At 46.2% G+C, this 13,680-nt stretch overlaps 1 protein-coding gene across 1 annotated transcript; it reads left to right on the top strand.

Annotated features, from left to right (window-relative positions):
- The first annotated feature begins 1,342 nt into the window (after positions 1 to 1,342).
- On the top strand, positions 1,343 to 2,577 carry LOC149984341 (uncharacterized). The gene is made up of 2 exons (XM_090220483.1): positions 1,343 to 1,555; positions 1,789 to 2,577. Exons 1-2 carry the CDS (start codon positions 1,436 to 1,438, stop codon positions 2,395 to 2,397), a joined length of 729 nt encoding a protein of 242 aa, XP_090076609.1. The 5' UTR covers positions 1,343 to 1,435; the 3' UTR covers positions 2,398 to 2,577.
- Positions 2,578 to 13,680: the final 11,103 nt, after the last annotated feature.

A 13,680-nucleotide genomic window follows, 5' to 3' on the forward strand; every position in this document is an offset into this window, starting at 1 on the left:
CCATCTGTCCACCCATCCGCCCGTCTGTCTGTCCATCCATCCACCCGTCTGTCTGTCCACCCATGGTTATGGAGCCAGTGTTGTTTGTGTCAGCTGACCCAGTTATTGTCTATCTGCCTTTCCATCTAGCAGACTCTGGGGAAGTGGGTGTCTATTGTTGAGAGTTCAGGCCGTCCTTCCTGGTAGCTAATACTGAATACATTGTTACACAGTGCCTGGATAAAGGTCTCTGTGCCAGTCAATGTTGTAGACTTCTATGTCTTCAGTATTCCGGATCAGAGAACTGATGCTTCAGGATAAACTTTACTCTGCATGACAATAACACATGGACCTCAGTGACCCCCATCCCTATTACTGAGGTTCTGCGTTACTGCGTGCGTGCACTGCATGATGGGACAAAAACATCCCTGCCGGCCAAACCCTCCCTTAACCCGGATGACGCTGGGCTAACTGTTCGACAGAGCCTGGACTCGAACCAGGATATCTAGTGACACAGCAAGCACTGTGGTGCAGTGCCTTAGATCACTGCACCCCTCGGGAGGCGCCTGGTTTCATACCCTCTGGTTAACAAAACCCACTGGGTGTTGGTCTACAGACTGATCGTATAATCTAGCCACATACCCAGCAAATAGACTTGTAACAGTCCCAATTATTGTCTCTTTTACAGTCAGTATGTTATGTTGACCCCTGAGTTTAGGTTGTTTTTACAGTCAGTATGTTATGTTGACCCCTGAGTTTAGGTTGTTTTTACAGTCAGTGTGTCATGTTGACCCCTGAGTTCAGGTTGTTTTTACAGTCAGTGTGTTACGTTGACCCTTGAGTTCAGGTTGTTTTTTATAGTCAGTATGTTACGTTGACCCTTGAGTTCAGGTTGTTTTTATAGTCAGTATGTTACGTTGACCCCTGAGTTCAGGTTGTTTTTATAGTCAGTATGTTATGTTGACCCCTGAGTTCAGGTTGTTTTTATAGTCAGTATGTTATGTTGATCCCTGAGTTCAGGTTGTTTTTAGTCAGTATGTTATGTTGACCCCTGAGTTCAGGTTTTTTTTACAGTCAGTATGTTATGTTGACCCCTGAGTTCAGGTTGTATTTACAGTTAGTATGTTGTGTTGACACTTCAGTTCAAGTTTTGTTTAAGAATAGGTTAATTTCAGAAACTCAGAACTAAAATGTTATTTATTTGCTCCAGATACTCATTTTAAATTATGTAGTCTGTCCACTCGAGATTAGGAGTCTTTTTAGATTAAGCAATAGTGGTGGAACTGTGAACCCAGACAGCAGAGCAGGACAGTGGGAGGAGCTATAGGAGGACGGCCTCATTGTACTGGCTGATCTGTTGTACCATGAAAGGCAGAGGAGAGCAAACATTAGATCATATAAAGACTGGAACTATCCTCAGCATTACTGAAACATCAACAGGCAGAGTGAGACAGATATGATGCTGGCTGTGTGTGTCACTGTTGTCCTGGGCCTTCTCTCAGTGAGTGGCTCCCAGGCGGCCCCTTTAACCTGTGAGGATCTCCTGAGACCACTGGAGCTGAGCAGTGTCACTCAGGTACTATCCACTGAACTGTACTGTCTGTCTGTCTGTCCATCTACCTGTCTGTCTGTCCGTCTACCTGTCTGTCCGTCTACCTGTCTGTCCATCTACCTGTCTGTCTGTCTGTCTGTCTGTCCGTACGCCTGTCCGTCTGTACGTCTGTCTGTCTGTCCAACAATGATTAGAGAGACAGGGTTGTTTGTGTCAGCTGACCCAATTTATTGTCTATTTGCCTTTCCATCTTGCAGACTCTGGGGAAGTGGGTGTATATTGCTGAGAGTTCAGACCGTCCTTTCGGGGAACAAATACTGTATACCTTATTACACAGTGCCTGGATAGAGGTCTCTGTGCCGGTCGGTACCCAGAACAACATTCTTGACATCGCCCAGTTCCTTGGCTTCGGTATTCCACATCAAAATACTTTTGGATTCGGATGCTCCAGGATCAACTCTAACTTTACTCTGCATGACAATAGCACATGGACCTCAGTGAGCCCCATCCCTGTTACTGAGGTTCTCCTGACAACGTGCTCAGACTGCCTCCTGACCCTGGAGAAATGGGATGAGGATGGGAAGACCTACACCTCTCTAACACTCTACAGTAGGAGAAGGGAGCTCACTGCTACTGAACTGGACTTCTATAAGAAACAGGTGGATTGTCTCAGTCTGCCACCAGCGACGTTCATCGATCCAAAGAAAGATCTCTGTCTTGACACAACTCCACTCTTAGAAGATCAAATTGCGAAGGAAGTTGAGAATGCAGTTGAACTTATTTCAGAGATTCCAAGAATGCTCAGAAATGCATTTGAGGAATTAAAGAATTCTGTTTATCAGCCATTTTCTGATATTTTCGGTTAATGAGTAGTTGCCTCCTCCTCCCTGATTGGTTTGCTGCCCACCATGTATTCTACAGTAACCCAGGGTTACAGTACCTAACCCAGCAAACCTGTAAACAGTCCCTGATGCCTTGATGTGGGACCAAACTCCACTCTGCTCATGTTGCTCTACATTCAACACAATAAATCCAGATTAAGACAAGTGTGATTTACATTGTTTTGTTTGTCCCAATAATCAGCTACAATCGGGAGCATTTAAAAAGAAAAGGAAATCAAATAATGGGTGATAGTCTACTTCCGGGTTTCTCAAACTGGGTCCCGGGGCCCCCAAGGGAACGTTCGGTCCCCAGGACCGAGTTAGGGAAACCCTGTTCTACTGACATCACTGACAGTAGCCTACTCAACGTCTCTTATCGACAGCAGGACAGTCATTCCTAAAACATCAACCACTCAACATGTTTAGGTCATTGGTTCTTTTATTTGGCAGTTCACATGTTCCCTTGTCTTTAGCACAGAAAATAATGAGATGGTACATGTCATGTTGACAGAAGCCCAGAGCTTTATTCAGCGAAGCTTGAGACACATGGAGGGAGAACATTTGTACTGTAGTAGTCAGCTTGTGGAGGATGCAGGCAGATCGTTGTGACATATTTAAACAGAGTCATTGTAGTGTGCCGAATGTGGAGTATCCATTCTCTATGTATGGAACTACCAGAGAGAAGTTAACATCCACACTGGACAGGAAGTTAGACGTATAGCTTACACAGGCAGGATGCACCCCTAGTGGTTTCTTAGAATGAAGTCTATTTTTATTCTAGTTCTATCATTCTAATTCTAGATCACACCTTCTCCTAATAATTTTACATTTTTTCACCTTTATTTAACCCGGTAGGCAAGTTGAGAACAAGTTCTCATTTACAATTGCGACCTGGTCAATATAAAGCAAAACAGTGCGACACATACAACGACACAGAGTTACACATGGAGTAAAACAAACATACAGTCAATAATACAGTATAAACAAGTCTATATACGATGTGAGCAAATGAGGTGAGATAAATAAGGGAGGTAAAGGCAAAAAAAAGGCTGTGATGGCAAAGTAAATACAATATAGCAAGTAAAACACTGGAATGGTTGATTTGCAGTGGAAGAATGTGCAAAGTAGAGATATAAATAATGGGCTAAAAAGGAGCTAAATAAATAAATAAATACAGTAGGGGAAGAGGTACAGTGGGGCAAAAAAGTATTTAGTCAAATCAAATCAAATCAAATTTTATTTGTCACATACACATGGTTAGCAGATGTTAATGCGAGTGTAGCGAAATGCTTGTGCTTCTAGTTCCGACAATGCAGTAATAACCAACAAGTAATCTAACTAACAATTCCAAAACTACTGTCTTGTACACAGTGTAAGGGGATAAAGAATATGTACATAAGGATATATGATTGAGTGATGGTACAGAGCAGCATAGGCAAGATACAGTAGATGGTATCGAGTACAGTATATACATATGAGATGAGTATGTAAACAAAGTGGCATAGTTAAAGTGGCTAGTGATACATGTATTACATAAGGATACAGTCGATGATATAGAGTACAGTATATACGTATGCATATGAGATGAATAATGTAGGGTAAGTAACATTATATAAGGTAGCATTGTTTAAAGTGGCTAGTGATATATTTACATCATTTCCCATCAATTCCCATTATTAAAGTGGCTGGAGTTGAGTCAGTGTCAGTGTGTTGGCAGCAGCCACTCAATGTTAGTGGTGGCTGTTTAACAGTCTGATGGCCTTGAGATAGAAGCTGTTTTTCAGTCTCTCGGTCCCAGCTTTGATGCACCTGTACTGACCTCGCCTTCTGGATGATAGCGGGGTGAACAGGCAGTGGCTCGGGTGGTTGATGTCCTTGATGATCTTTATGGCCTTCCTGTGACATCGGGTGGTGTAGGTGTCCTGGAGGGCAGGTAGTTTGCCCCCGGTGATGCGTTGTGCAGACCTCACCACCCTCTGGAGAGCCTTACGTTTGAGGGCGGAGCAGTTGCCGTACCAGGCGGTAATACAGCCCGCCAGGATGCTCTCGATTGTGCATCTGTAGAAGTTTGTGAGTACTTTTGGTGACAAGCCAAATTTCTTCAGCCTCCTGAGGTTGAAGAGGCGCTGCTGCGCCTTCTTCACAATGCTGTCTGTGTGAGTGGACCAATTCAGTTTGTCTGTGATGTGTATGCCGAGGAACTTAAAACTTGCTACCCTCTCCACTACTGTTCCATCGATGTGGATAGGGGGGTGTTCCCTCTGCTGTTTCCTGAAGTCCACAATCATCTCCTTAGTTTTGTTGACGTTGAGTGTGAGGTTATTTTCCTGACACCACACTCCGAGGGCCCTCACCTCCTCCCTGTAGGCCGTCTCGTCGTTGTTGGTAATCAAGCCTACCACTGTTGTGTCGTCCGCAAACTTGATGATTGAGTTGGAGGCGTGCGTGGCCACGCAGTCGTGGGTGAACAGGGAGTACAGGAGAGGGCTCAGAACGCACCCTTGTGGGGCCCCAGTGTTGAGGATCAGCGGGGAGGAGATGTTGTTGCCTACCCTCACCACCTGGGGGCGGCCCGTCAGGAAGTCCAGTACCCAGTTGCACAGGGCGGGGTCGAGACCCAGGGTCTCGAGCTTGATGACGAGCTTGGAGGGTACTATGGTGTTGAATGCCGAGCTGTAGTCAATGAACAGCATTCTCACATAGGTATTCCTCTTGTCCAGATGGGTTAGGGCGGTGTGCAGTGTGGTTGAGATTGCATCGTCTGTGGACCTATTTGGGCGGTAAGCAAATTGGAGTGGGTCTAGGGTGTCAGGTAGGGTGGAGTCAGCCACCAATTGTGCAAGTTCTCCCACTTACAAAGATGAGAAAGGCCTGTAATTTTCATCATAGGTACACTTCAACTATGACAGAAAAATTATTTTTTTTAAATCCAGAAAATCACATTGTAGGATTTTTAATGAATTTATTTGCAAATTATGGTGGAAAATAAGTATTTGGTCACCTACAAACAAGCACAATTTCTGGCTCTCACAGACCTGTAACTTCTTCTTTAAGAGGCTCCTCTGTCCTCCACTCGTTACCTGTATTAATGGCACCTGTTTGAACTTGTTATCAGTATAAAAGACAGCTGTCCACAACCTCAAACAGTCACACTCCAAACTCCACTATGGCCAAGACCAAAGAGCTGTCAAAGGACACCAGAAACAAAATTGTAGACCTGCACCATGCTGGGAAGACTGAATCTGCAATAGGTAAGCAGCTTGGTTTGAATAAATCAACTGTGGGAGCAATTATTAGGAAATGGAAGACATACAAGACCACTGATTATCTCCCTCGATCTAGGGCTGCACGCAAGATCTCACCCCGTGGGGTCAAAATGATCACAAGAACGGTGAGCAAAAATCCCAGAACCACATGGGGGGGACCTAGTGAATGACCTGCAGAGAGCTGGGACCAAAGTAACAAAGCCTACCATCACACTATGCCGCCAGGGACTCAAATCCTGCATTGCCAGATGTGTCCCCCTGCTTAAGCCAGTACATGTCAAGGCCCGTCTGAATTTTGCTAGAGAGAATTTGGATGATTCCAGAAGAAGATTGGGAGAATGTCATATGGTCAGATGAAACCAAAATATAACTTTTTGGTAAAAACTCAACTCGTCGTGTTTGGAGGACAAAGAATGCTGAGTTGCATCCAAAGAACACCATACCTACTGTGAAGCATGGGGGTGGAAACATCATGCTTTGGGGCTGTTTTTCTGCAAAGGGACCAGGACGACTGATCCATGTAAAGGAAAGAATGAATGGGGCCATGTATCGTGAGATTTTGAGTGAAAACCTCCTTCCATCAGCAAGAGCATTGAAGATGAAACGTGGCTGGATCTTTCAGCATGACAATGATCCCAAACATACCGCCTGGGCAACGAAGGAGTGGCTTCGTAAGAAGCATTTCAAGGTCCTGGAGTGGCCTAGCCAGTCTCCAGATCTCAACCCTATAGAAAATATTTGGAGGGAGTTGAAAGTCCGTGTAGCCCAGCAACAGCCCCAAAACATCACTGCTCTAGAGGAGATCTGCATGGAATGGGCCAAAATACCAGCAACAGTGTGTGAAAACCTTGTGAAGACTTACAGAAAACGTTTGACCTCTGTCATTGCCAACAAAGGGGATATAACAAAGTATTGAGAAACTTTTGTTATTGACCAAATACTTATTTTCCACCATAATTTGCAAATAAATTCATTAAAAATCCTACAATGTGATTTTCAGGATTGTTTTTCTCATTTTGTCTGTCATAGTTGAAGTATACATATGATGAAAATTACAGGCCTCTCGCATCTTTTTAAGTGGGAGAACTTGCACAATTGGTGGCTGACTAAATACTTTTTTGCCCCACTGTAGCTGTTTGGGCTAAATTATAGATGGGCTATGTACAGGTGCAGTAATCTGTTAGCTGCTCTGACAGCTGGTGCTTAAAGCTAGTGAGGGAGATAAGTGTTTCCAGTTTCAGAGACTACTACTACCACAGAACTACTACTACTACTGCAGTACTATTACTACAATACTACTGGCCAGTCTTCTCTCACTTCTCCTGCAGGCGTTCCATCATGGCTGCCAGGTGGGCCTCCCGGTTCTCCTTGATCTGCTGTATCTTCATGGTGTCTCAGTCTGCCACCAGCGACGTTCATGGATCCACAGAAAGATCTCTGTCCCGACACAACTTCCTGTTTCTCATAACAGAAGTAATGTTTACCACTATGGTTTCATACCTTCAGGTTAACAAAACCCACTGGGTGTTAGTCTACAAACTGACCTCCTAATCTAGTCACATACCCTGCAAATACACTTGTTACAGTCTTATTATTGTCTCTTTTACAGTCAGTATGTTATGTTGACCCCTGAGTTTAGGTTGTTTTTACAGTCAGTATGTTATGTTGACCCCTGAGTTCATGTTGTTTTCACAGTCAGTATGTTATGTTGACCCCTGAGTTCAGGTTGTTTTCACAGTCAGTATGTTATGTTGACCCCTGAGTTTAGGTTGTTTTTACAGTCAGTGTGTCATGTTGACCCCTGAGTTCAGGTTGTTTTTACAGTCAGTATGTTACGTTGACCCCTGAGTTCAGTGTCACACCCTGGTCAAAGTATTTTGTGTTTATCTTTATTTATTTGGTCAGGCCAGGGTGTGGCATGGGTTTTTGTATGTGGTGTGTTTGTATGGGGATTGTAGCTAGTGGGGTGTTCTAGCTAAGTCTATGGCTGTCTGAAGTGGTTCTCAATCAGAGGCAGGTGTTTATCGTTGTCTCTGATTGGGAACCATATTTAGGCAGCCATATTCTTTGAGTTTGTCGTGGGTGATTGTCCTTAGTGTCCTTACTCTGTGTTAGTTTACACTAGTATAGGCTGTTTCGGTTTTCGTTACGTTTCTTGTTTTTGGTAGTGTTTGTATTTAGATTCGTGTTTCGTTTGTTTAATAAACATGGATCGCAATCTACACGCTGCATTTTGGTCCGACTCTCCTTCTCATAAAGAAAACCGTTACAGAATCACCCACCACCAACGGACCAAGCAGCGTGTCAACAGGCAAGAACAGCCCAAAGTGGAGTACAGTATGGACTATACTTCTTGGGAGGAGATAGACAGGTGGGCGGTCGACCCAGGGAGAGTGCCGGAGCCCGCCTGGGATTCGATGGAGCAGTGCGCGGAAGGATATAGGAGAATGGAGTTTGCGAAGCAAGCAAGGCGGCGCGGACGGAGGCCCCATAGTCAGCCCCAAAAATTTCTTGGGGGGGGGCTCAGGGAGAGTGTGGCAGAGTCAGGAGCCAGACCTGAGCCAACTCTCCCTGTTTATCGTGAGGAGCCAAGGAGGAGACCAGAGCCGGTGTTGGAGGTGAGCGAAACAGAGACTGTGAAGGAGTTAATGGGGAAATTGGAGGAGAGAGAAATGAGGGAGTTGCTGTGTTGGTGTTTTAAACATGGAATTCGCCCGACGGAGCGTGTCGGGGATTTGATGGCACCTGGGTCAGCGCTCCATACTCGTCCTGAGGTGCGTGTTAGTCGGCTGGTGAAGATGGTGCCAGTCTCACGTACCAGGCCTCCTGTGCACCTCCCTAGCCTTGCACGTCCTGTGCCAGCACCGCTCTCAAGATCTCCAGTACGCCTTCACGGTCTAACCCATCCTGTGCCTACTCCACACCCCAGCCCTCCGGTAGCAGCTCCCCGCACCAGGCTTCCTGTGCGTGTCCTCGGCCCAGTACCACCAGTGCCAGCACCACGCATCAGGCCTACAGTGTGCCTCGCCTGTCCAGCGCTGTCGGAGCCCTCCTCCTCTCCAGCGCTGTCGGAGTCTCCCGCCTGTTTAGCGCTGTTAGAGCCTTCCTTCTCTACAGCGCTGCCGGAGTCTCCCGCCTGTTCAGAACTGCCAGTTAGCATAGAGCTGCCAGTTAGCATAGAGCTGCCAGTCTGCAAGGAGCTGCCAGTCTGCAAGGAGCTGCCAGTCTGCAAGGAGCTGCCAGTCTGCAAGGAGCTGCCAGTCTGCAAGGAGCCGCCAGAGCTGCCTGTCTGCAGGATGCCGCCAGAGCTGCCAGTCTGCAAGGAGCCGCCAGAGCTGCCAGTCTGCAAGGAGCCGCCAGAGCTGCCAGTTAGCATGGAGCAGCCAGGGCCGCCAGTTAGCATGGAGCAGCCAGGGCCGCCAGTCAGCATGGAGCAGCCAGGGCCGCCAGTCAGCATGGAGCAGCCAGTCAGCATGGAGCAGCCAGTCAGCATGGAGCAGCCAGAGCAGCCAGTCAGCATGGAGCAGCCAGAGCTGCCAGTCAGCATGGAGCAGCCAGTCAGCATGGAGCAGCCAGAGCTGCCAGTCAGCATGGAGCAGCCAGTCAGCATGGAGCAGCCAGAGCTGCCAGTCAGCATGGAGCAGCCAGTTAGCATGGAGCAGCCAGAGCTGCCAGTCATCATGGAGCAGCCAGTCAGCATGGAGCAGCCAGAGCTGCCAGTCGACCAGACTCTCCCAGATCTGCCAGTCGACCAGACTCTTCCAGATCTGCCAGTCGACCAGACTCTTCCAGATCTGCCAGTCGACCAGACTCTTCCAGATCTGCCAGTCGACCAGACTCTCCCAGATCTGCCAGTCGACCAGACTCTCCCAGATCTGCCAGTCGACCAGACTCTCCCAGATCTGCCAGTCGACCAGACTCTCCCAGATCTGCCAGTCGACCAGACTCTCCCAGATCTGCCAGTCGACCAGACTCTCCCAGATCTGCCAGTCGACCAGACTCTCCCAGATCTGCCAGTCGACCAGACTCTTCCAGATCTGCCAGTCGACCAGACTCTTCCAGATCTGCCAGTCGACCAGACTCTTCCAGATCTGCCAGTCGACCAGACTCTTCCAGATCTGCCAGTCGACCAGACTCTTCCAGATCTGCCAGTCGACCAGACTCTTCCAGATCTGCCAGTCGACCAGGATCTGCCAGTCAGCCAGGATCTGCCGAAACCGCCAGCCAGCCAGGATATGGTAGATTCGTCAACCTGCCTGAGCTTCCTCTCACTCCTGAGCTTCCTCTCACTCCTGAGCTTCCTCTCACTCCTGAGCTTCCTCTCACTCCTGAGCTTCCCCTCAGTCCCGAGCTGCCTCAGTCCCGAGCTGCCCCTCAGTCCCGATCTGCTCCTCAGTCCAGTGGGGTTCTGGGTGAGGACTACTAGGCCATGGTCGGCGGCGAGGGTGGACTATCCAGGGACGCGAGGAGAAGGGACTAAGACATTGATTGAGTGGGGTCCACGTCCCGCGCCGGAGCCGCCACCATGGACAGACGCCCACCCGGACCCTCCCTATTGTTTTGAGGTGCGTTCGGGAGTCCGCACCTTAGGGGGGGGGTTCTGTCACACCCTGGTCAAAGTATTTTGTGTTTATCTTTATTTATTTGGTCAGGCCAGGGTGTGGCATGGGTTTTTGTATGTGGTGTGTTTGTATGGGGATTGTAGCTAGTGGGGTGTTCTAGCTAAGTCTATGGCTGTCTGAAGTGGTTCTCAATCAGAGGCAGGTGTTTATCGTTGTCTCTGATTGGGAACCATATTTAGGCAGCCATATTCTTTGAGTTTGTCGTGGGTGATTGTCCTTAGTGTCCTTACTCTGTGTTAGTTTACACTAGTATAGGCTGTTTCGGTTTTCGTTACGTTTCTTGTTTTTGGTAGTGTTTGTATTTAGATTCGTGTTTCGTTTGTTTAATAAACATGGATCGCAATCTACACGCTGCATTTTGGTCCGACTCTCCTTCTCATAAAGAAAACCGTTACAGTTCAGGTTGTTTTTATAGTCAGTATGTTATGTTGATCCCTGAGTTCAGGTTGTTTTTACAGTCAGTATGTTATGTTGACCCCTGAGTTCAGGTTGTTTTCACGGTCAGTATGTTATGTTGACCCCTGAGTTCAGGTTGTTTTCACAGTCAGTATGTTATGTTGACCCCTGAGTTTAGGTTGTTTTTACAGTCAGTGTGTCATGTTGACCCCTGAGTTCATGTTGTTTTTATAGTCAGTATGTTATGTTGACCCCTGAATTTAGGTTGTTTTTAGTCAGTATGTTATGTTGATCCCTGAGTTCAGGTTGTTTTTACAGTCAGTATGTTATGTTGACCCCTGAGTTCAGGTTGTTTTTACAGTCAGTATGTTCTGTTGACCCCTGAGTTCAGGTTGTTTTTATAGTCAGTATGTTATGTTGACCCCTGAATTTAGGTTGTTTTTAGTCAGTATGTTATGTTGATCCCTGAGTTCAGGTTGTTTTTATCAGTCAGTATGTTATGTTGACCCCTGAGATCAAGTTGTTTTTACAGTCAGTATGTTCTGTTGACCCCTGAGTTCAGGTTTTGTTTAGGAATGAGTTTGTTTGGGGCTATGGTAAAGCAGGTTGAGAGCTTCAAGGTCCTTGGTGTCCACATCACCAACAAACTATCATGGTCCAAACACACCAAGACAGTCGTGGAGAGGGAACGACAAAGTCTATTTCCCCTCAGGAGACTGAAAAGATTTGGCATGAGTCCTCAGATCCTCAAAAAGTTTTACAGCTGCACCATCGAGAGCATCCTGACTGGTTGCATCACTGCCTGGTATGGCAACTGCTCGGCCTCCGACCGTAAGGCACTACAGAGGGTAGTGCGTATGGCCCAGTACATCACTGGGGCCAAGCTTCCTGCCATCCAGGACCTCTATACTAGGCGGAGTCAGAGGAATGCCCTAAAAATTGTCATAGACTCCAGACACCCTAGTCATAGACTGTTCTCTCTGCTACCGCACGGCAAGCGGTACCAGAGCGCCAAGTCTAGGTCCAAGAGGCTTCTAAACAGCTTCTACCCCTAAGCCACAAGACTCCTGAACAGCTAATCCAGGGCTGCCCAACCCTCTTCTTGGAGATCTACTGTCCTGTAGGTTTTCAGTCCAACCCTCTTCCTGGAGATCTACTGTCCTGTAGGTTTTCAGTCCAACCCTCTTCTTGGAGATCTACTGTCCTGTAGGTTTTCAGTCCAACCCTTATTTAGCAGATCTGATTCAGCTAGTTGAGGTCTTCTTGAGCAGCTAATTAGTAGAATCAGGTGTGTTAAATTAGGGTTGGACGTAAAACCCACAGGACGGTAGTTCTCCGGGAAGAGGGTTGTGCAGCCCTGAGCTAATCAAATGACTACCCAGACTACTTGCATTGCCCGCCGCCTTCTTTAACTCTCTGTTTATTATCTATGCGTAGTCAATTTAATTGACTCTGTACCGGTACCCCCTGTATATAGCCTTGCTATTGTTATTTTACTGCTGCTCTTTAATTACTTCTGACTTTTATTTTTTATTCATCTATATTTTACTTAACACTTATTTTTCTTAAAGCTGCATTGTTGATTAAGGGCTTGTAAGTAAGCATTTCACTGTGAGGTCTACTACACATGTTGTATTCAGCATTTCACTGTAAGGTCTACTACACCTGTTGTATTCAGCATTTCACTGTAAGGTCTACTACACCTGTTGTATTCAGCATTTCACTGTAAGGTCTACTACACCTGTTGTATTCAGCATTTCACTGTAAGGTCTACTACACCTGTTGTATTCAGCATTTCACTGTAAGGTCTACTGCACATGTTGTATTCAGCATTTCACTATAAGGTCTACTACACCTGTTGTATTCAGCATTTCACTGTAAGGTCTACTACACCTGTTGTATTCAGCATTTCACTGTAAGGTCTACTACACCTGTTGTATTCAGCATTTCTCTGTAAGGTCTACTACACCTGTTGTATTCAGCATTTCACTGTAAGGTCTACTACACCTGTTGTATTCAGCATTTCACTGTAAGGTCTGCTACACCTGTTGTATTCAGCATTTCACTGTAAGGTCTACTACACCTGTTGTATTCAGCATTTCACTATAAGGTCTACTACACCTGTTGTACTCAGCATTTCACTGTAAGGTCTACTACACCTGTTGTATTCAGCATTTCACTATAAGGTCTACTACACATGTTGTATTCAGCATTTCACTGTAAGGTCTACTACACCTGTTGTATTCAGCATTTCACTGTAAGATCTACTACACCTGTTGTACTCAGCATTTCACTGTAAGGTCTACTACACCTGTTGTATTCAGCATTTCACTATAAGGTCTACTACACATGTTGTATTCAGCATTTCACTGTAAGGTCTACTACACCTGTTGTATTCAGCATTTCACTGTAAGGTTTACTACACCTGTTGTATTCAGCATTTCACTGTAAGGTCTACTACACCTGTTGTATTCAGCATTTCACTGTAAGGTCTACTACACCTGTTGTATTCTGCATTTCACTGTAAGGTCTACTACACCTGTTGTATTCAGCATTTCACTGTAAGGTCTACTACACCTGTTGTATTCAGCATTTCACTGTAAGGTCTACTACACCTGTTGTATTCTGTGCATGTGACAAATTAAAATGTGATTTGATTTCAGAAACTTCAGAAACTCACAACTAAAATGTTGCATAATTGCGTCAGATACTCATTTTATGTTATGTAGTCTGTCCACACGAGATTAGGAGTGGGACTTTGTCTTGTTTAGATTTAGCAACAGTGGTGGAACTGTGAACCCAGACAGCAGAGCAGGGAGGAGCTACAGGAGGACGGCCTCATTGTATTGGCTGGAATGTAGTGAAATGGAACGGAGTCAAACACGGTTTCCATATGCTTGATGTGTTTGATACCGTTCCAATTATCCCATTCCAGCCATTACAATGAGCCCGTCCTCCTATAGATCCTCATGCCAGCCTCCTCT

Source organism: Oncorhynchus mykiss, chromosome 3, assembly GCF_057628025.1.
Source record: "Oncorhynchus mykiss isolate SJ-2025 chromosome 3, ASM5762802v1, whole genome shotgun sequence".
NCBI classification, from domain to species: domain Eukaryota; kingdom Metazoa; phylum Chordata; class Actinopteri; order Salmoniformes; family Salmonidae; genus Oncorhynchus; species Oncorhynchus mykiss.